Source organism: Crinia signifera, chromosome 4 (genome assembly GCF_055691185.1).
Source record: "Crinia signifera chromosome 4, ASM5569118v1, whole genome shotgun sequence".
Classification (NCBI taxonomy): Eukaryota; Metazoa; Chordata; class Amphibia; order Anura; family Myobatrachidae; genus Crinia; species Crinia signifera.
The window spans coordinates 193,254,113-193,278,592 of NC_139220.1; the positions used below are offsets into that span (position 1 = coordinate 193,254,113).

Consider the following 24,480-nt stretch of genomic DNA (forward strand, 5'->3'; position numbering starts at 1 on the left):
TTAGAAGCACATAAAAAAAAAATACGGTGGGAATAACAATAACATAAAAGAATTTATTATATATGCCCACACAGGTGTAGATGAACACACATTACACTTCAGGAACCCTGGGGTTCTGCAAGGCACTTGTGGGCAATACCGACATAAGGGTGGACTGCTGGTACTCCAGTCCCAAGCCCAGACAGATAGAGGGACCCGCAATATTCTCTGCACTCCTCCCGGAAACCCCATAGGATTACAGTCGAAGAGAAAAATGTATATACATTTGATAACTTTAAATAACCTCCAATACTTTGATTATGGTCACTAACAACTTATTACGTGATCTTACTTAATATTTTGGAGGATCCCACTTTTCATGATCTTCACATAAAGTCACATATTGAATAAAAGTCTTTACTCAGTATTTGTCTCATATACTGTATATAGGTACTGATGCTATAATATACTAATTTGTGTAATGTTAAATCCATACATTTGCACTGTGCATGCAGATATAATATACTTTGCTTGCATCTGCCACTTCTGGCTCTTTGTGAATGGAAAGGCACAGCAAGAAAAAAAAGTGATTACATAATTATGGGTACACCCTGTTAGATGCCCGACTGATCAGGTTAAACGCTCCCGATCAGTCAAGTGGTGTGTATCAAGTTGTGTCCCCTGTTAGGTGGCAGAAGCAGTGAGGGAGGGGGTAAGCAGCTCCTCTATAGGCAGAAAAACAAGTTGATCTATCCTCCGCTGGCGCTAACAATTATAGGGTAATACGTTCCTATATAATGAAATGCGATCCTCTTCTCCAAGTGGGGAAACGCAAATGTGTGGAAATAAATACCATACGTTCCTTAGAGGAGACAGGGGATCCTCTTCTCCGTATAGCTTAAAGCAATCCAAAAGTGGGGGCTATCCGGCTATTATGGATAGGCTTCCAAATCCTCCTCCCTCATAAGATGTATGATCACCAGACGTAACACAAAACAAAGATGGTTGGGGAGCACATAGTGTAAAATCATTTATTACATAGAATTAACATTAAAACTGGAGGTAGATGAACAAATTGGCATATTACAGAGGATGGTGGAGAACTAGACAAAAATCTAAATTCTCAAAACAGGCAACAAGGTGAGCAGGGCTGATGCCCGAGATAACAGCCACTGCTCCTTCTGAGTGTACACAGTAAGTCCCAAACGTCCACGGCCTCCAGAGGAAATCCAGAAAACGAACTCCAAACGCGTTTTCAACTGCTTACTGCAGTCTTTATCAATGAGAATAAAAGTAGGACATCAGGGTGCACCTTAAATACCCCCCCCCCCCCCGTCCAATCCCAACAAACAAAGTCTAAACAGACACACGTATAGTCCAATCATGAGGAGCCGTGGTATCCATCATAAGAAACCTCACTTCCGGTTAGCGGGTGGCGACTTCCGCTGTACATCGTGGATACGGGGCTAGTGTGCGGCAATGCAAAAGTCCCAATCAGATGGACTTCCTGGCAAGTGTGGCAGGTGCAACTTCCTGTCAAGAAGGGTGAAAGTCAGGCATTAACCCGTTCGACTGCCAGGATGGATCCCCATAGCATCATGGAGTCGGAATTTGCCTCACTTCCTGCAGAATGTGGCGGAAGTGTATACCAATAGCCGTCGGCTCCAATTAGGGAAATATTGGTCCATCTTTCATGCATGATATAATCGAGTATCCCATATAGAGATGATCCTCTATAGGGATCGGCACTGCCTACACACCTATGGATTCAATGCTTGTTCCTCTGATATCTGAAGAATATCATAAAATGTATGTTTTTGTTATTTTAAGTTGCATGCCAAAATTAATCTTCAATCTGCTTCAGTATAAAAGGTATGTTTATATATTTAAATCTAACTGATTAGCAAAAAGCATTTTTGAAAAAAAAATCAAACTTAACTGTTAAAAAGCTTTTCACCAGTTCATTGTTTGCTCCTTTGGTACTTGTGTAGCTTCCGGGTTCTACGCTCGCCACAAACTATCTAAAATAAACTAACTTAACTCCATGCCAACATGGATAGTTTATGGATAGCTCATACTCCCACTATCCATGTTGGCATGGAGTTGATTTTAGATAGCATGGCGAGCGTAGCGAGCCACCGAGCCCGCAGCGTGGGCGAGCGAAGCGAGCCCCGCGAGGGGACTCAGACGCACGGCGCCATGATGGCGCCGTGAAACTACACAAATACCGCTCCTTTTGTCCCTATGATTCAGGTTTACGGTTTGCAACACTTCTAAACAATGAGAAAGGGAAAGGCATGGAATTATCTACCCCCCCCCTCCCCTATCAGACTGTCCACCTCCCAACAACACTTTAAATGGGCTCTCAATAACCACTTCTTCCTTAAATCTAACCATCTCTCATCCTAACCTTCTGTTTATGCTCACTTTTACGCCTTCTGTGTCATCCCTGTCTGTCTGCCTGCCTCTCCACTCTAGAATGTAATCTTATTTATGTACAGTATTAACCCTTTGGTGCCATAGAAATAATATTAATCGTTATAATAATTATAATAATAATAATAATAATAATAATGGGCAGTGGGCAGTGTATTTTATTTCTGCCATTATACTTCAAATGCATATGAATATGCTGGAACCCCTAAATCCCTGACTTTAGGGGTGACATTCTATGGGCTGAGAGAAAAGCGCATATATTTTTCGCACTCCACATCGCCGCTCTTCGCACTTTCAGAAATCGCATTTTTTAGTAATAATTTGCATATTTAATGGGATGCGCATTAGAGGCTAAAAAAGTGCGATGTAGTGCGATTTGTGGCGAATTGATGCGAAATTATGTCACTAAAAAGTGCGATTTCTTCCACCGGTCATGTGCGAATTTTAGACCAACCGGAGTGCGATTTACAAAACTGTCTCCACATGCCAAATAACCCCCTAACCTATTGGCCCACCTAGGTCCCCTCCATTATGCATCACACATCACACATAAAGGGGCATTGGCACCATTTCACTCTTTGATAGGAAGTAAGGAGCATGGAGAGTAGCAGTGGCAGTGTAGGAAGAGGAAGAGGTGTTGGTGGCAGAGTGAGGAGAGGCAGAGGGGCCAGTGGCAGAGGGAGCAGTGGTCGCAGCCAGGCAAGAGGAGCCAGTGGGAGAGGCAGCAGAGGACTGGTGAGGTCGACCTCCATTACAGGGAGTGGCAGCAGTGTGGCAGCCACCATGGCCACTGCAAGGGCAGCCCCAGACCAGGCCCTGGCGGACCAGGCCCAGCAGGAGGAGGTGGAGGATCCGCTGGCATCCCCATCCTGTAGCCAGGACCTTGCCCATACCCCACAGCAGCTGCAGGAGGGCCACATGTCCGAGATGGAGGAAGATGGAGGTGAGGAGGAGGAGGAGGAGGAGGAGGAGGAGGAGGAAGCCACTGGCATGGAGGAGGATTTTGACATGCATGTGTAAGATATAGAGGATGAGGAGGAGGGTGAAGCTGGCCGCACCAAAAGTGGGAGAAAGGTCCGATTCAGTTATGAGGAGAATGTGGCGCTTGTCCGGGCCATCATACCCCTGTATGACCGCTTACTGGGGAAAAACCAGCACAAGACCACCTCACATCGTAAACGTGGTATGTGGAAGAACATCACCCAGGCGGCCAACGCTGTCAGTCACCGCAAGAGGCTAATCAAAAACATTAAAAAGCGGTTTAACGACATCAAGCGGCAGCTGAAAAAGAAAATGGCCATGGAGATGGAGGAGGCCACCAAGACTGGCGGAGGAAGCCCCACCACAATATCCTACACATCATATGAGGTGAAGCTCCAAAGAATTATCCCCCCTGAGGTCCTGCCTGGGATGCACATTGCGGATACCGATAGGCCGGCAAGCCCACCCCGAGCTGGTAAGTGTCACCACATGCAATATGAAACATACATGCCAATGTATTTAAACTGCAATGTTATTTTGTATTGTTATACTAATTAATGTGGTGCTGTGGAACTACATAGCCCAGCAAGGTCTGTCAATGGCAATAGTTTACACCTACTTTAAAAATGATCAGAATGCTGGGCCTTGTAGTTCCACAACTGCACATCTATTGTTCCACAATGTAACATTTTTTCTAGCAGCTTCATATGTATGTGGCCCAAAAACATTGGTGCACTGGTGGTTTAGCAGTCACGCCTACATACCACAGATTTGCCAACAGTTGTAATGTGTCAAGCAGTGTTTTAATTTTTTTGCCTGACTACAGGTGCAAAACATCAATGTAAAAATATGAATAGTAAATAATATAGCCCTAAACCAAAGGTAAATTTGTCCATTATTGTAATTTATTTGATGATTTTGCACAAAAGTATCTCCATTGCTCGGTACATAAAGTCTGCCGATCTTTCCTTTCACAGATTGTCCGTCCCGAAGTGATCAAGCATCCAAGAAAAGAAGCTCTGATGGTGCCGCATCTGTGGAAGCAGGTACATGTTCAAACCACAGGCCATTACACATACAGTACACACACCCATGTCACATCAAATAATAAATCACATTACAGTCATCTCCAGCTGCTACATTGCAACGGACATGAATGTAATGTGGCCTAGCCATGTCAATGAAGATTATTGTCAATGTTTCATGCAGGATTGGGGTCCATTTGTAAGTACATAGTACCCCTAGGTATGGGCGTCTACCATCTCAGACCCTTTCCAAAACAGTACTGACGACAGAAAGGACAATATATGCATCTGTACTTACCTCTTCCTCTGTATCCACAGGTACTGTACAACTAGGACAACAATCCACAGAATCCTCTGATATGCCGGTGGATGACATAGAGATAATTCTGGAACCAGTGGACACGTTTGCGGCTGAGGAGGAAATAAACACATCATCACAGTGTGATCTTCTACCAAGTGGGGTGACTCCAAACCCACCCCCACCCAGAAATGCTCCCCCTACAGCTGCTTCTGCTGCCCAAGTAGCTACCTCCTTGGTACATTTCAAGGACAAATAACTAGAATTTATGGCCTCCCAAAGTCTGGAAATGGGCAACATTAAGGGGTACATGCGTGACACCTTTCTACAGTTGAGAAAATTGTCTAGGAGTGTACGGGTTGGTGTAGGCACTCAGGTGCGTATGGCAAATAGCATAGACACCCGTCTTGCTGAACTTAGTTCTGCTGTAAGGGAGCAGAATATCCATATTGGCAGCCTTGCACAAAGTATTCATTCATTTAGTCAATCGTGTACTGCGCAGACCAATGCGTTGATCGCTATGCAGGCACAAATCCATCAAATGGAGGTGTCAGGTGTCATAGGTGCAACTACATCTACAATTAGTAGTGTATCTAGCACACCAGTAAGTGGCTCACCAACTTCCCCACCCCGTCGGAGTATTAGGACCCAGGGTGGCGTGTGCACAGGGTCAAGAGGTGGTAGTGCGCGTGATGGAGGGAAAAAATAATTATTTAACATAAAATAAATTGATAATGCATGTACTATGGTTGAATATTTGTTACATTAATACACATTTCTATTGTTTGCGACTGACAAATGCAGGTTATGTATGACATAATATACTGTAGTAAAAATGTCACAACGCATACCATTTTGTCTGTGTGTTATTCTTCAAACATTTGTTGTGTGATCTGTTCCATAATGTAATGATATATGGGCAAGGTATTGGTGGAAGATGCTGTTGTCTCAAATCTGGCCCGTCCGAGGTTGTGGAACTACATATTTCAGCAAGCTGTGGCAGTCATGTTTTGAGCTGTCATGCTAACAGTGTGTCAGGGCATGCTGGCCCATGTAGTTCCACAACAACAGGTGAGCCATAGTTGATTGCACAAAAATCACATACATGTTGTTAATATACTTACAAGGTTTTTTACAGCAAGGGATAGGTCTGCACCACCAACTGTACCCTTGGACTGTGTCTATTGGGCTAAATGTGGGGGCAAAAAGATGTTAGTGATAAATGTAATGTAGGTGAGTTCACTTCCAGCAAAGGTACATGTAGGAATAGAGGGCACATGTGCTTACCAGAAAAGTAGTGCCTGATGATGTCTGTACGCACCAGATTCCCCCTCTGCGTACCCCTCACTACCCGAGGTGTGGTAGGTTGGGCTTCCTGCACGACTGCTGCATGATCCTCCTCCACATAGGCTGGTTGGTATAGGGCTATGTTGTGTAACATGCAGCAAGCCTGGACGATCATCACTACTTTTGCAGGGTGGTAAAGCAGCAAACCAGATGACCGGTCCAAACACCGGAATCTACTTTTCAACACTCCAAACGTACGCTCCACCACATTTCGGGTTGCAATATGGGCTTCATTATACCGGTGCTGTGCAGGGCCATCGGGGGTGCGCAAAGGTGTCATGAGCCAGGAAAGACACCCATATCCTGAGTCACCTAAACCAAAGAAAGGAAGTTATTGCCTTATATGGTAAGGTACGTGCAGTGGGCAAATAGTAGTACAAGAGTAGTAGGCTGGTGAAAATTGAAACACACACATTTCAGCAGGTACAAAGACGAATAGAGAGGGTAATATGTAAAAATGTACTTACCAAGTAGCCAGCCTGGCATTTGTTGTTGGGTAAATCGGTTCCAGAGGCTGGAGTGTCTCAGAATATAGGCGTCATGGCAGTTCCCAGAGAAGCCTGCTACCACACAATTTTGAGATGAGCATCACATACAACCTGCACGTTCAGGGAGTGCCGCCCACGCCTATTGACATAGACGTGGCCCCGCACGTGCGGTGCCCTAATCCTAATGTGTGTGCAGTCTATAGCTCCCAGCACGTGAGGGAATGCTGAGAGTCTATAGAAAGCAACCTTGTGGTCCTGCCACTCTGACTCTGAACTGGGGAATCTGATGTATGTCCGCCACAACTTCTTTAAAGCAAGTAACACTTGAGTAAAATGCTTTGAGAAAGTGGCTTGTGATACCCCCAAGGACCATGAGGTCACGGACTGAGTGAAGCCAATGGCCAAATAGTAGAGGGTACACATTAATTTCTGTAGCCCAGACACTGCATAGTTGCCCCCCCAAAAGGGTTCAAATCATCTCTCATCTGCTCATATAAGTTCAACAAGTTATTGTGGTTTAGCCTAAATATCCCCACAACCTGTTGATCCGAGAGGGAGTTCAGGTACAGCCTAGCACAATACATACGTGGGGTACGCACTATTTGGGGTGGTACCTGGTTCTGGTGCGCAGCTTCCTCCCTCCTGCCCAGCTCCTCCAAATGGGCCAAATCCAAAATGAGCAACTCAAATCCACTCTGCACCATCTCCATGTCTCAAACCCTCACAGGTGTCCTTAATGATGTGGGGGTATATGTAGGAGTGTTTGTGAGTGAAATTAAGGACACCTGTGATGACATTAACCATGTGTGCACTTGACCAAATTGAGTTCTGGGCCAAATCGCCCAACAGAACCTGGTCTGAAAAAATGGCGATTATTAGACACCTTAAAAGTGCGATTTGCGAAATTCCATTCGATTAAATAAGCGAATTGTATACTTTTCTATTGGAAAACATCTGGATGCGATAAAAGTGCGAATTTTTACCGCACTTTCAGTACGCATGACTTATCGCACAAAATATACGATTTAGGGACCTTTTCGCATCAGATTAAATATGCGATTTCACGGAAAAATGCGAATTAGCCGTTTTTTGGCGTAAAATTCGCCAAAAAACACAACTCTCAGCCCATAGAATGTCACCCTAGATGTTTTTATCTATTTCTAAAAAATCCAAAACCCAAGCTTTGAATTTTAAATCTGATTTCCAAAGCAAAACTCTTGAGGGTGGTTTTGCAAAACCGAACCACAATGAAATTAGAACCAAAACCAAAATATGTGCACATCTCTACATAAAAATGAAAGTTGACAAAAGGACAAGTGGTTAAAAGACTACAATGATCATATATGTGCCCGCAATGATGTGAAAATGGCAGGTGATGAAAGTTCTGAAGATTGCCAAACTATGACCTTTTTTTCTTGATTTGGTTAAGTTTGACAGTGCAACAGCCCAAGGCATTTGCGATTCCTTACTAAACACACTGTATAAACACGACTTATCTAAAACATCTTGTGTCAGAAATTCTTCGTTTGGGAAGTGACTGAGCAGACGTTATGCTTTGTTCTAAGATTGGAGTTGCCTCAGTTCTACTGTACAGTTGGCACTGTCTAAACCACTGCCTGGAGCTAGTCATTGCAGATCTCTGGCAGAGATCTTTCCCATTCAATCTTTAATAGACAGTATTTATGCACTATAGTTGTTGTCCAATGAGAGTTAAACAAGTGTTCATAGTTGTACATTAATGTTAATGCAGATGCAATGTTTGACTGAGAGGATATGCAAAATATGCCACCGGGATTTGTATAGAAATATTCACCAAGGCCTTCACAAGTGTCTGCAGCTGTGTACACATTCATAGCATTGATGCAAATAAGGCAAACATCAAAATCCTGAGTGAGTTATAATTCAGAATGGGCAGTGCTGCAAGTAAAAAAAAATTCTTGGTGGTACTGATAGCCTCCACCAAAAATGGGCATGGCCATGTGTCCTGAGGGGGCGTGGTCACACAATGCTAGAGGAGTGACTAAATGACAATAGTGGTGTGGTATCAGGAGACAGGGAATGAGAAACAGGGAATGACTGGGGGTGGGTTGGTTCTTGCTTGGTGGAGAGCTGGCCGCTTGTGCTTACAATTGTGGAGCCTGCTCTTCATGCTTTCGGCATACAGCACCAATCATAACGCTGGGTGGGTGGGCTGCAGATGCAATATATTTAAACTTAAAATAAAAATAGAATTGTCAGTGGGTAAGTGGTACTGCGTACCTGCAACATATTTCTTACAGGTACTCAGTACCACGCCGTACCCCCTTACTTTCAACACTGAGAATTGGTGCCGCTACTGAGATGGCAGAGACGTTTTCCTCGTACAAAATCACACACCCACATTTTTGCCACTACTCCCAGTAGGTCAAACCGATTCATTTACAGAAAATGTTTTTAAAATCAGGAAATACTGTTGGCACCTCACTGGCAGTTATAAACTTGGTAGAGCTGCCCAAAGTTTGACCCACTAATGATCAGTGGACACAAGGACATGATAAATGCCTGACAAGCTAAAGGTTAGGCAGCACAGAATAGATGCCAGCAAATAAGCTGGAGGTTGGGGTCACCGGTAGACAGTGATGGATGTAAAACAAGCCTGGTCGGAAATGGGAGATGAAGGCAACCATTCACACGACAGCCATAACAATATGTTGCTCAGGTACAGTGTGTGTACTGTACCATGATTGACCCTTACAAACTAACACCTGCACTTTGGGTACTATAGATAGAAATTACTGAAGACACCATCTAAGCATAATGGGACCACATCCATATTGACAAGCTTTCAGGATGCCACCAAATCTGAATTTATTTCACAGGTATACACCATCACACTCAAAACATATAGTTTGGCACATATGACATACTTTACTGAATTATATCAATTATTTGCAATAAGGGTAGCCACATAATGAGCCCAAAAGAACCAACTGTATCCCGCAAACAGCTATAATATGCATTCATTAAGGAGATTGATAGATAGCAGGGGACAAGAACAAGTGGCTAATAGTACCATATCTCATCTTCACATTGAATATTTTATTCTATGCATTTCTCAATGTGAAATGAGAAAATACTGGTATACTATATATATATATATATATATATATATATCTGTAACAAATAGAGGAGAAGAGGGGCGCTCCATAGTGCATAAAATACGTTTTAACTCAATAAAAGCACACAGCATAAAATACAAGCCAATAGTTTGCTCGTACCAAACAATACATTGGCAGTGGGCTGGATACCACAAGGTTTTATATATGTTACCAGACCTGAGACAGCTCCACACAAGTCCGGGGCACCATCAGGAAACACGCAGCCCACCCTTTTTCCCAATTGGGTATGAGGGTATGCAACGCGCCAGGCCCTTCCGGGAACAGACGGAGGAGAGACGGCCTGGATGGAGGACATCGATACATTTTCCTACACTTACTTGAAATTCCACAGATAAACATTTTTCATTCTTACATGGTTACGTTTTCTACCTACCCCACATTGTTTTGATTCTGTGTTTAAAAAATGTATCTATATGAATACTTCATCCATACTTACCAACTGTTTTATCTTCTCTCAGTGGGAAGCTAGGATAGTAGACACAGAGGAGGAAGGGAACAAAGTCTGATGCCATTCCAACCTAATGCTGCAGTTCCCGTCCAGGGAGAGGGCCTGAGGCTTAATTGATGCATAATTAAGCGATTTGCAACATTTTAGCCCCACCCCCTCCCTGAAGTAGTTTTGGTTAAGTCCTGCGCCGTGAGTGGGTTGACTTCACTAATCCGTTAATAATAACATAGATTATCAAAATCAGAATCCCCGTTATTGCCGCTGTTCTATAAGGGGTAGCTCAGTTCCCCCAAATTAGTACCAGAAGAAACAAAAAGAATAGAACTGCGCAATAAAGGGGAACACATGCAATTTATTTATGCACTAATAAAAAATACACAATTTCAAAATACAATTATAAGAATTAGTAAAACAAGGGGGGGGGGGGGGTTTATATAAAATTATTAGCACAACCGGTCGTGTCTGATTAGCGTGTATTTAAAACCAAATACAATTTGCTTCCCTTGAATTAGTCACAGTAAGATTAGTGTATTAGTTGGTTAGAATGCTGGTTTTAGTAATAGTCTTGTTTGATGGATTAGTGGAATAACTGTCCAGGTTTTTATGTCTGACCAGAAAATGTTAGTATTCGGGGTACCTTACAGCTGCCACCTGTAGTTCCTCCGGTCTCCCAGTGGATGGTGCTGAATCACCTCTCTTGCTCCCACTTTATCTGGAGTCACCTTCGTGCTGGTGGTCTGGTGATAAGCTTGTATGGTTCTCCCCTTTGGTGCAAAGAAAAAGAATTATGGATATCCCAACGCGTTTCCCCGCCTCCGGTGACGGTCTCAGCGGCTTTTTCAAGGGAAATACAAGGAAAATAGCAAGTCCTTGCTATTTTCCTTGTATTTCCCTTGAAAAAGCCGCTGAGACCGTCACCGGAGGCGGGGAAACGCGTTGGAAACGGACTGTGACTAATTCAAGGGAAGCAAATTGTATTTGGTTTTAAATACACGCTAATCAGACACGACCGGTTGTGCTAATAATTTTATATAAACCCCCCCCCCCCCTTGTTTTACTAATTCTTATGATTGTATTTTGAAATTGTGTATTTTTTATTAGTGCATAAATAAATTGCATGTGTTCCCCTTTATTGCGCAGTTCTATTCTTTTTGTTCCCTCCCTGAAGTGCTGCAAATTATTAGTATTTGTCTCAGTGGCCAAGGGGGATGCAGGGGGTCTGTGGGAGATCTGCCTACCTTTCAAGGAGGCCGGGAGGGCCACAAGATTTTTGGGAGCCTCCCAGCCATTTTGGGAGGGTAGGCAACTGTGCTTCATTTTGTCCATCCTCTCTGTTCACTCACATTTTTAGTGGAAGTAGGGACATTTTTATCCATTTTGCTCACTGTTGTGCACAGATTAGTGAAGGAGTAAATGGGCAGTGAAAATACACCAAAGGGCTAATTGCTGCCAGGTGCCTGCCCTTCCCCTGAATCTGTGATGCGACGCGAAGGGGTGGCGCTGCCAACAAGAGCAAGTGTAGAGCTCCGCATCTCCACAAACTCTACAAAGGTAATGTGATCTGAGCTGTTGTATTTTAGTCAAATAATCCATAATTCTTATTAATTTGGACTGCAGTTAATATCACCATGTGGATGGACTCAACAGATATTCACTTGGGACAATATGAACAATTGGGGTTCACTCCCAGTTCGCATTATAATACAGTTTTATAATCAATTGACCCTTTACCTTATTTGAGTTCAGATGTAGCTGGGTGAGGTTTGCATGCGATGGTAGGTCCTTAATAGATTGAATTCGGTTGTGTGATAAGTTGAGAAAGATCAGTCGGCTACAGGTTTGAAAGAGCTCCATTTGTGTGACTGCATTGTAACTTATGTCTAGAACAAGCAGATTAGGCAGCATGGCAAGCCCGGGAACACTGCAACAAACATGGTTATACAGTTTTAGGATCTTCGTATATAATTTACAATTAATTCTGACATTTATACATTAACTGAAGATAAATTAACCAGGAATTCAGATGGATGACAGACAATGTCTAGCTAGACAGTCAAAAGGTCAACACCAAAAGTTAGACATGCATTAGTTAGATATTGACAAAAGTTAGATATGCATTAGTTAGATTAGTGTTCATTCTAGCACCCGCTATCTTTGAAAAACAATGCAGTTCCTCTTCCCTGCCTGGGGTGTCGCTGTCTGCTGTGGTGTTTCTAGCACAGGTCTGGTTTGCATATCAGTGCTGATATACAGACCACACAGTGCTAGAAGCAATACAGCAGACAGCGACACCCCAGGCAGGGAAGAGGAACTGCATAGGTTTCGAAAAATAGCGGGTGCTAGAATGAACACTATTAGATATTGACAAAAGTTAGACATGCATTAGTTAGATATTGACAAAAGTTAGACATGCATTAGTTAGATATTGACAAAAGTTAGACATGCATTAGTTAGATATTGTCAAAATTTAGACATGTATTAGTTAGATATTGACAAACGTTAGACATGCATTAGTTGAGTATCCCGTATTCGTTATCCGATTTATTCCGAAAACCATACATTCCAGAAAGTGAAAAAAATATATATTTTTTTTGCTTAAAACTCACTGGGGACATTTGTAACAGCACTACTGAGGACATGATATGTAACTGGCACCATATATGTACTAGAAAATGATTGCTTGGCATTTAAATTCAATATCTGAGATAGTACGCAAATTTTGTTTCATGTCTTGAAACCTTGTTTTTTGAACAAATAAAATATATTTGTGTGCATTTCATGTGTTTGGTGTGTTTATACAGCATAAATGCAAGATACTTCAAAATACATCATTGAAATATTAAAATATTTCGAAATACGGAATAATCCTCCTGGTCCCGAGCATTTTGGATACGGGATACTCAACCTGTATTGACAATTGTTAGACATGCATTAGTTAGAATTTGACAAAAGTTAGACATGCATTAGTTAGATATTGACAACAGTGAGACATGCATTAGTTAGATATTGACAAACATTAGACATGCATTAGTTAGAGATTGACAAAAGTTCAACACGTGAAAAGGTTGACATTACTTTTTCATGCTTTACTATCCACGTGGACTCTAATTGGGAATGGTAAAGTGTGCCAATTGCAGCTAGGCACCCGGCACGAAGGATGGCAAGTGAGGTGTGCCATGCGAGGGTACACAATGCACTAACTGGGGGTCCATGTGATCAGGTGTCAACATTGACACTAAACTAAAGCATGTCTAACTTTTGATGTCGACCTACTGACTGTCTAAACATTGTCTGTGAGCTATAAAACACACAATTTAATTAGGAGCGGGTTGGCCTTGAGCAGGGGTGGGGAACCTCAGGCCCGGGGGCCGTATGCGGCCGTATGTGGCCCCTGTAGCCGGTCTGAGTGGCCCGCCCACCTGCCCGGTGGCTTTGCTGGGAGTCAAGTACAGGGGAATTCTCGCAAGAGGTCGGTAGTTCTCGTGAGATTCCTCTTAATCAGCAGCAGCCGGAGACTGTCAGTCCTATTCAGCGGCAGCCACCAGAGCATGGGACGGCTGCAGCAGGACAATTTGTAAGAGAAATTTTTACATATGGACTCCGAAGGATTTTCTCCCCATACAAACGGCCCTTGGCACAAAAAAGGTTCCCCACCCCTGGCCTATAGAGTAAAACAGCAATTGGAAAAAATAATACAGAACCTGTTTTAGCATTTAATTATATTGCTGTTTTAAAGCTATCGGACAACGTGCGCCGTACGGGAGGAGGAATTTATCATTTTAATTTATGTCAGGCTGATCTTAATAGATGTTGGGCATCCAGGGCTAAAATACACATTAACTAGATTATCAAAATTAGTAAATGTATACTTTAGCCATGTATGCCAAACATCAGTAAAGATTGATTTAAGGGCAAGTTAGGGTAAGAAAACGGGCACCTCCTTTCCAAAACATTGGTTTTATAATAATCCCTCAAAAACGTCCCCAAAAGGGCGTAAACATTATTTTGACCACTATTTTACTTTACAGGTACCACTCTCATATTATTTCAAATACCCATCATCATCACATTTTCCCTAGAGCTCTTTGTCCTATTTCACAAAATCCCATTAGTATGGTAATCCACTTTTTCCACAGGGTGTGACCACAGGAATGGTAGAGCATCACAGTTGTCCTGTGTGTCTCATACCATATGGTGCAAAAAGAGTAGGTGTGTGACAACAAATCAGCATATATAGTGCCTTTTTGATCTTGAGAAAGAGCCTATGCGTGTTGAAATGCATAGGTGATTTATAGTGACAGGTCTTGCATAGGTCAGAACATTACATGTACATGTGGTATTGAATCACAAACTTCAAAGTGAGAGTCTGGAATGTTTGCACAATAAACACATCTGATTATGACATAATCAAACATATCTGAGCTAAATAGGGTACTGCAGCTTTTATATATACAGTACCCATTTAAGAAAATGATTAAAGATTACAAGATTTATAAATGTGTTTCTTTAGTCAAAGAAAAAACAAATGTGCTACTTTAAAAGGTTGAAAGTGACACTTTATCTGTCAATATCTTTCACCAGGATAGGCTCATGTGCTAAGAGCGAGTGTGAGAAACGGAATGGGGTTCACTCGCATCACAGTCTGAATGAGGCAGTGGCGTAACTATGCCTCCGCAGCCCCCGCCGTGGCGGGGAGGTGCAGAGTAACTATGGGCGCCGGGGGGGGGGGGCTGCGGTGCTATAGTTACCCGCTGCGTTGCTGCCCGGCCGCATCTGCGGTCACTGTCCCGTCACTCGCTCCCGCCGCCGGCTCCTGCTGATAATGAAAAGTGACACTTAGAAAATGGCTGCCCCGTATTGCAGACAGTTTTGGCAGCCATTTTCTAAGAGTCACTTTTCATTATCAGCAGGAGCCGGGGCCGGGAGCGAGTGACGGGACAGTGACCGCAGATGCGGCCGGGCAGCAGCGCAGCGGAGACTGGAGCAGCGCAGTGGAGACTGAGGGAGACTGGACGGGACAGTGACCGCAGATGCGGCTCTGTCAGGTATGGGTATGGGGAGGGGCGCCGAGGGGAGGGAGAGAGAGAGGGGGAGGGGGGCGCCGAAAAAGTTTGGCGGGGGGGTCGCAAAATATATAGTTACGCCACTGGAATGAGGTTAATATATTGGACAAGACTGAGCACGGTTTAACCTTCCCACTGATATACCCAATGCAGTAAGCTTAGTATCCATATGCTTGCCCCACTGTGGATACAGCATAGGTGGTATTCAATCCCTGATGATATTTACATCAGTTAGAAATATTGGCAGTTCAGTATTCAATCCCGGCTGGGACTTGACTACTACAAATTTCTCTTCCTATGGAGGTCAATCTGTATTATTGGAAACGGCAATGGTCTGTCGAATCCATGGCCATATTTTGACAAAACTTGACTGTTTTTGCCAATACACGGCCGTTCCGACACTCGAAACATTAAATGACAACTGTCAGTGATGTCCGTGATTCTGACTGTCGGGAGCGTCCCGACAGTCTGAATCCAGATTGAACATTCTCCAGTATCACAATGTTTAAAAAAACAACGTATTTTGTTTGGTTGGTTTCTCAACAAAATTGATTGATGGAATTTTTACCTGGTAAGGACGTTGAAGGAAACATTAAGTTCCAGAATGTTCTTTACGTGCTGAAAAGTGTCAGCTTGCAATTCCGCCATTTCATTAAGAGATAAGTCCAGTTTAAGAATTCTATAGAGGGAACAAAAAATTAAATGATCAAAGAGTAGAGAGACTACTGGGCCCAGCCAGACCAGGTCAGTAGATTTTTAACCTGAATTTAAAAAAAAATACAATGTGTAATTGTAAATGAGCAATTCATCAGAAGCAGAGAACATAATCTTTAAAATAATACCTCATTTATGGATTTTGGTTAATGATGAAGGGAGTAAATGGGATCATCATTTTCGCATGGGCCACGTAGTAGGTTTTATTTATTTTTGTTTGCCCCTTTTTTAAACACATTACCTCAAACCATATTTGATCCTTATTGTTTGAAAGAATATCAATATGCCTATCCCAAGCATGTTTAAATTGCTATACTGTATTTGCCTCTACCACCTCTGATGGTAGGCTATTCCTTCCACGTATCTACTACTCTTTCTATGAAGTAGTTCTTCCTCACGTTTCCCCTGAATCTTCCTCCCTCTAGTTTCAGTGCATGTCCTCGTGTTCTGTTGCTCCTCGTCCTGTAAAGAATGTCTCCCTCCTGTACCTTGTTTAAACCCTCGATATATTTGAAAGTTCTATTATGTCCCCCCTTTCCCTTCTCTGCTCTAAAGTATACATATTAAGATCTTTTAGTCTTTCTGGGTAAGTTTTGTGATGTAGGCCATGTGCCATTTTAGTTGCCCTTCTTTGTACAGTCTCTAATGTATTTATATCCTCCTGGAGATATGGCCTCCAGAACTGAACACAGTACTCTAGATGAGGTTGTACCAATTACCTATACAGTGGTATTATTACTTCTTTCTTTCTGCTGCTGGCTCCTCTCCCTATGCAACCAAGCAGTTGACTTGCCTCCTTCATTGCTTTGTTACATTGCCTACCTGCCTTTAAGTCACCTGAAGTAATGACACCTAGATCCCTTTTCTCCGCAGTAGTTTCCATTATAGTGCCATTTATACTATATTTAGGGGGATATTCAATCTCCGGCGAGCACCTCCCATCGGGGAGATGCCCGCCGGGCCCTATTCAATGCTGTCTTCCCCGACAGCATTGAGCAGGGTATCTCGGCAGAACGAGCCCGACATCACTAGCTGTCGGGCTCGTTCTGCCGAGAACAGCCGGGAAGTGACGAGCTGCCGGCTGCAGCTCGCCTCTTCCCGGCCGCAACTCGCGGCCACGCCCCCTTTTCGTTCCCCGGCAGGCGGGACATTGAATCCCGCCTGCGTGTTCTCGGTCGAGCTGAATGAGAACGGGACTGGGTCACGGCGGTCGAGCAAGCTCGACTGCCATGACCCTGACATTGAATACCCCCCTTAGTCTTTGGATTTTTGAAACCCAAGTGCATGGTTAAGTATGAAGGGAGAAAAATCATCTTCTTAGATATATATATATATATATATATATATATATATATATAATTATTTTAACATGGAATAAGCTCTAAGTCTTTAGAGTTTTAACTCTGTCCATCATAAGTGCAGTTCAATTTGCTAAATACTACATACTAAATCAAACTTATTAGAGCAGCTATTCTCAAACTATGGGTCCTGACCATAGCATGGGTCACGATTACAATCTGTTGACTCCTAGCAGTTATCCAAGCAGTCTGAAAAATCAGTTGAATTGTACAGTATGTTACTTTAGAGTCAGACTACTTGGATCATTGGATTAGAGATCCGAGGAGTCATCAGGCATTTCCACTCCCACTCCAGTGCTCTTTCTGGGCCAGATTCACTAAGCTTCAAAAGTGATAAAATGGAGAGTGATAAACAACCAACCAATCAGCTCCTATCTGACATTTTTCAAACATGGCCTGTGACATGGCATGTAGGGGCTGATTGGCTGGCTGTTTATCACTCTCCATTTTATCACTTTTGAAGCTTAGTGCATCTGGCCTTCTGTCCTGTCCCACCTGCTACTGCTACAAGCAAGCTGCACTCCTGAATCCCTCATCTACATGCAGATATCCACAGAGGGCACACTCAGCTGGCAGGGAGAGCACTTTTGGGGTTTTGGAGCTGTAGGAAACTTACAACATAAAACAGGCAGAGGCAGACTACAGTCAGACTCAGACAAGCCAGAGTTCAATAACAAGGACTCTGTAAATAACCCCCTCTAAGTAAGCGCAGTGCGGGGAGGGGGTCATCCGCAGGCACCGGGAGGCAAGTCCAGAAACCACCAGCAGGGGAGCATGAGGGGGAAGTTGGGGGGGCTCATTAAATCTCTTCTACCTCACATTACCCACTGCCTCCCTGTTGCATTAGCATTCACTTCACTTGTTTTGCGATCTCTGCAATGCTTTGTATGTCACAGGGTCCAGAGCAAATTAGCTTCAGAACCCGTACTGTATATTAGAGAAATACTGAAGAAAAACATATATTTTTATGTTATCTTAAACTTGGCCCTGACATATTGGGCTCTGTTACCGCTAATTAATAACCAAACTAATAAGAGCAGTGCTAAACACTCCATACCAAACATAATTTTCTCTGGTCACAATAGCTAGGGATAGAAATCTTACCCAGCAATAAGGAAGGATTTTTTTTTTTTTTAATGTGGACTTGGGTCTTTTGTCTCAAAGAACTTTCTCCCATCCTTTATATTAAATCCTATTTTGCTTTTAAGCCAACTTTTTGCCTTTAGAAAATCACTGAAAACCTTAGCACTTTCCACAAATCACAGTCTACTTCATATGGCTCACTATGACCTCAAATTAATGTATCGCATCCGCTCATCATGCTTAATATTACCATTTCCAATCAGAGTTCACGTGGATAGTAAAGTATGAAGTAGTTAAAAAAAAAGAAACAAATTCAAATAAATTTACATATATTCTTAATCTGACCGTTACTGGGCAGATTTAAAGCCACAACCGCCCAGCATTGAACCAGGTGCATCAATAGTAGATATACACAGTGATGACTTCTTAAATTTATGAAACATGACACTGTCCAAGTACTAAGAAAAGGTGCAATTATTTACTAGGCTAATGTACAAGGGAAAAGGTAAAACAATCTCACCTCTCTGGAAAGTCTTCACCTGTCAGCAGGTCTCTGAAAGAAAGCATAATAGATACAATCACTGGATGATTTCCATGGAAGTGTTGTATTGGTATGTATTATTGGAATGGGATCATTCGTCAGACTGCATTTAGGTCTACAGTCATTAGGTCGACCCCACTAGGTCGACTGGCAGGAAGGTCGACCTGACTTAAGGTCGACATGGGCCAAGGTCGACATGACTTAAGGTCGAATTTGCATAAAGGTCGATATGAGGAAGGTCGACTGGTCATAAGGTCGACATGGGTTTTTCACTGTTTTTTGATCCGAATGTCGACACAGTCGACATGGACACAGTTGGCAATGATAATCCGACCCTCGCATCGCTCGCTTCGCTCGCAATGCTTCGGGCACGGTGCCTCGCTGCGCTCGGCACACTATTTTATTCTCCCACCACGCCCTAGTGGATGGTAGGGCATGAAATACCGCCTGTCGGCACATGTCGGCTCAAAAAACAGTGAAAAACCCATGTCGACCTTATGACCAGCCGACCTTCCTCATGTCGACCTTTATGCAAATTCGACCTTAAGCCATGTCGACCTTGGCCCATGTCGACCTTAAGTCAGGTCGACCTTCCTGCCAGTCGACCTAGTGATACTGTATAGTATAATACCTGCTTTTTTGTTTATAAAACAATATCATTATGGATTTCTGAACCCTCTGGCCAACAGATTACTGTCAGAATAATGTTAAAACTCCTGGATTTTACGGAGTCCATTGAATAAATACATCCATCATGTCTGCACACACTAATTACAAGTTAAGAAGGTTGAGCGAGCTGCTAATACAATTTCTAAACACCATAAAGTAACACATTTAATAAAGCTAGACAGAAAGAACTACAATAATTCTCATTAAACTAAGGATGAGTTGTTAAGCGCATTAAGACCTCCAAGAGGTGACAGTGACCAGCCTTGTTTTCATGGTCACACTGCATGAGCTTCATGAAGATAATTTCTTAGTTTAACCAAGTGGTTCCCAACCTCGGCCCTCAATTACCCCCAACAGTCCACATTTTCCAAGTCACCCGGCAGGTGCACTCATTACCATACTTGCCTACCCTCCAGAAATGGCCGGGAGGGTCCCGCAAATTGGGTCCCCCTCCCGGCCCCCCCTGAAGTGGGGCAAGTCACCCACATTTTCCCCACAGCCCTGGTTCCCCGCCGTATAAACCCCCGAATTCCGCGGGTCCGCGGGGAGGGGGCGGGGCTAAAATGACGCGATTCACAGCATTTTAGCCCCTCCCACCATCCACAGACCCGCAAATTGTTGCAGCTGCCAGTCATGGGGGGGCGGGGCTTAGTAACTTCAGCCTTGCCCCGCCCCCAAAACATAGCCTCCTACCGCCCCCCTCTCACTCCTCTCCGGGCTTCTCCCAGAGAGGAGTTGGAAGCAGTCGGCAAGTATGCTCATTACTAACTCTTGCATTTTAAAAGATCCACAGGTGGAGCTAATTATGTCACCTGCAATTCTGGGGGAAATTTACTAAGATGGGAATTCTAATTCAGATGAGATGTTGCTATGGGTAAAATCATTAAGCTGAAAATCGCTCAGTACACACACACACTGAGCGATTTTTGCTGTCTAAGCGATCTTCCTGGGGGTAAGTGGCCTTCCACGGCAGGATGCTATGAAAAGCCGTCCACCCTGTCGCTCATCTGCTGGTAATACCAGCAGATGAGTGGCAGCATCAGCGCTCACCACTCATCACCGGGTAGTACACACTTGGGCGGCTTTTGAGCTGAACGCAGCTCAAACGGCAAAACTGAGATCCTTTCAGTTCAAAATAGCCTAGTGTGAATGAGCCTTAAGCCTGCTCTAGCACATTTTATATTTATAGCTAAATAGAGGCACTTCAGAGTATTTTGTAAATTTTTACATTATTCTTCCAATGGTTATTTTTACAATCTTGTAATCCCAGAAAACTACCCTGATATGTACATGTGCAAATATCATTTTTGATGTTTCAAAATGTCGCTGTGAAAAGTGTGTTATATGCTATTGACTTGTTTTCATGACATTAAAAATACAGAAAAATAAACACCTGGAATTTAAAGATTCAAAATTGAAAACAAGGTTCTTTATTCGGGACATCTTCAGAGTAACACAATAATAAGGACCAGGCATCTTCACTTGCCATGCCACTGGAAGAACATCCAATATGATCGCACGATCCTCCACAAACTGACGTGTAATCACACGATCCATGGTAAAAACTGAAAATAAGATAAAAGCTCTATAATTAAATAAGTAAGCGAAACAGGAAACATATTTAGGCAAATTCAGGTGTGGTTGGAGGAGCTATGTAAGCAGCAGTAAAATCTCTAATATGGTAATGAACAGCCACACCTCGTGCATGCATTGATGACCTGGGCTGCATCCTAGGATTCGGCATTAGGTCATCTACTACACCGTCTGCATGCAGTGGCATAGTAGGGTGGGGGTTGGCACCGTGTCTCTGCATATTTCCTGCAGATGGCATGGAATCTGCAAAAACGGCCCTCCAAAAATGGCAATCGCATTCTAGGAGACAGATGCTAGAGGTCCTACTTAACCTCTAGGGATTGTCAGGGAAGTGCAGTGTGTACAATCAGGGCAGCCATCACACTCCAGTCCCAGACAGAAACGGGGCCTAGTGTACAGTGCTATCTGGAAGTGCATATTCCAGGAGCATGAAACCCCCTCTGGCAACGAACATGAAACCCCCTCTGGCAACAAGCATATACAACCTGTGGCAATGCGCACGTAACCCCTTGGCCATGAGCATGTAGCCCCTTAGCAATAAGCATGTAACCCCTTGGCAATGATCAAAAATCCCTTACAACTTATAACTATAAATGTATGGGTGGCTCCATAAACTTTTTACTAGTACTTACCCCACCTACTTTAGTGTTACCAGAAAATGGGGTGGGTGGTGTGACTGCGCTCAGTAGGAGTATAACGATGTGATGCCACAATTATTATATTAAAAACATAATACAGTATTTAATAAAAATAGATATATAAGATCAAGGACTTAGACATGTAACACTAAAATGTTTAACAAATTTATAAAGTGACTGTAGCTCGGATATTCTTATAGGGAATTGTATAGTCACCATTAGGTCATCCGACCTGTAGATTATGGGTGTCCGTTCCTATGATGCCTAATATGTATTTCGATATCCTTGGGAGCAATGATCACTGTCCCATTTGTGCACATACACAGTCCTACCACTGGTTCCTTCACTCACATTCACATCATTTGAAGTTCACTCTATCAGGGGTTTTCACCCCTTTCTCTCTGTGTGTCGCAGCTATCCATCGCCCACCTGGGCTTCCCAAACAACAATTTCTGGAAGATTTCTCTGCCTGGCTCACACACTTCTTATCTTTTGACATCTCCACCATCATCATAGGTGATTTCAACATCGCTATTGACAGCCCACTTTCTCCTCATGCCTCTAACCTCCTCTCTCGGCCTCTCCCAATGGTCTGACTCCTCTACTCACAAGGAGGGCCACTGCCTTGATCTGGTATTCACTAGGCTATGCTATGTTTCTGAATTCACTAACACTCCATTCCCTCTCTCGGATCACAACCTTATGCCTTCTCAACCTCCTCCATTTATCCAAACTCTATAATACCTAAATCATGCAAGCCTCCACTTACCCATAGAAATACTAATGCTATTGATTTTCAACAACTTTCTACATCTCTGCAACAACTGCTCTCAACCATTTCTACGCTTGCCTGTGCTGAGACAGCTGTAACCCACCTGAACCACACTACAAACTGCCCTTGATGAAGCTGCTCCAGCTGCTCCTCACAATCCATGTAGGCTTAGATGCCAACCGTGGCACTCTAAATTACCAAGACACCTGAAAAAATATCACGTAGATTTGAACGTCGGTGGCGTAAATCTCAAAATCTAAGTGACTTTGTCACATTTAAGACTACCTGCCACTCCTATCGTAATGCTCTGGACATTGCTAAACAAACTTATTTTCAATCTCTCATCTCTTCTCATGCTACTAACCACAATCGACGCTTTAATACATTTAAATCACTTCTTTACCCTCCCCACCTGCTAATATCAGTGCGCAAGAGCTTGCGTCCTTCTTCAAGGAAAAGATTGCTAAAATCCAAGATGAAATGGCATGCTACTCTTCAGCCATTGACTTGCTTACTTCCCATTCTGAGCCCTTTGCCACTCTCTGCTCATTTGACCCCACGAGTGAGGATGAAGTATCCACACTCTTCTCATCCGCCTACTCCACTAACTCTCCTCTTGATCCTATACCCTTACAAGTCAGTAAAGCTTTGTCTCCTATGCTTCTCCCAAGCTTAACTAAAATCTGTAACCTCTCTTTTTCTACTGGTGTCTTTCCTTATCTGTTCAAGCATGCACGTACAATATTACTCCCATTCTAAAAAAACACAATTCTGATCCAAACTGTCTCTCTAACTACCATCCTATCTCTAGCTCCCATGCCTCTCCAAGCTACTTGAGAGACTTGCCTATACTCGCCTCACACACTTTCTTAACTCCTACAACTTACTGGACCCACTTCAGTCAGGCTTTCTCTCTCAACACTCCACAGAGACAGCACTGACTAAAGTAGTCAAAGATCTGGCCAATGCTAAATCTAAAGGCCATTTCTCACTACTTATTCTTCTAGATCTCTCAGCTGCCTTTGACACTGTCAACCATTCTCTTCTCATACAAACACTACAAGCCCTAGGTCTTCAGAACACAGCCCTTTCTTGGTTCTCTTCCTACCATCTAATCGCTCTTTTGGTGTTCGCTTCTCTGATTCTACTTTCTCCTCACTACCACTGTCTGTTGGAGTACCACAAGGCTCAGTCGTAGGTCCTCTTTTTTTCTCAATCTATACCTCCTCACTTGGCAAACTAATCAGCTCTTTTGGATTCCAGTATCATCTGTACACTGATGATACTCAACTCTATCTATCCTCCCTGGAATTGTCACCTTCAGTATTGCTCCGTGTCTCTGAATGTCTTTCTGCCATTTCATCTTGGATGTCATCTCGCTACCTCAAACTCAACATTTCCAAAACAGAATTAATTATATTCCCACCAGCCAAGAGTAGCTACCAACCTGATATCTCTATTACTGTTGAGAACACAACATTTAATCCTACTCCACAAGCTCACTGCCTAGGGGTCATCCTCGACTCTGAATTGTCCTTCATTCCTCACATTCAATCTGTCTCTAAATCATGTTATTTGCATCTAAAAAACAAGTCCAAAATTCATCCATACCTTACACAAGACAATGCAAAAACTTTAATCTATGCACTCATTATATCACGCATTCATTATTGCAATAGCCTCCTTACCGGTCTTCCTGAGAAAAGACTCTCACCACTACAATCCATTTTGAATGCAGCTGCGAGGCTGATCTTCCTGGCTAGACGTTCATAGGTTATCGGCTGGTGGTCTAAGGTTTACTGTAGGAGTCAATGGACTATTAACCAGGATTGTTACTCTGACTGTGGAAAGCAATGCTGTAACCCAGGGATGGGAAACCTTTGGCCCTC

At 43.2% G+C, this 24,480-nt stretch overlaps 1 protein-coding gene across 2 annotated transcripts in view; it reads right to left on the reverse strand.

Moving 5' to 3' along the window:
• The window catches only part of LOC146074808 (uncharacterized), a 71,299-nt gene that overhangs the window by 38,654 nt on the left and 8,165 nt on the right, over positions 1 to 24,480 (reverse strand). The window contains exons 1-5 of one of the 2 annotated variants that reach the window (XM_083183324.1): positions 21,307 to 21,407; positions 20,982 to 21,153; positions 18,899 to 18,931; positions 15,792 to 15,902; positions 11,892 to 12,081 (exon numbers count right to left, since the gene is read on the reverse strand). In XM_083183324.1, coding sequence (XP_083039450.1) covers positions 11,892 to 12,081; positions 15,792 to 15,902; positions 18,899 to 18,931; positions 20,982 to 21,145 — 498 coding nt within the window. In that variant the 5' untranslated portion in view covers positions 21,146 to 21,153; positions 21,307 to 21,407. Of the gene's footprint in view, positions 1 to 11,891; positions 12,082 to 15,791; positions 15,903 to 18,898; positions 18,932 to 20,981; positions 21,154 to 21,306; positions 21,408 to 24,480 lie in introns of those variants that run through there. The other variant, XM_083183323.1, reaches the window with a different exon arrangement.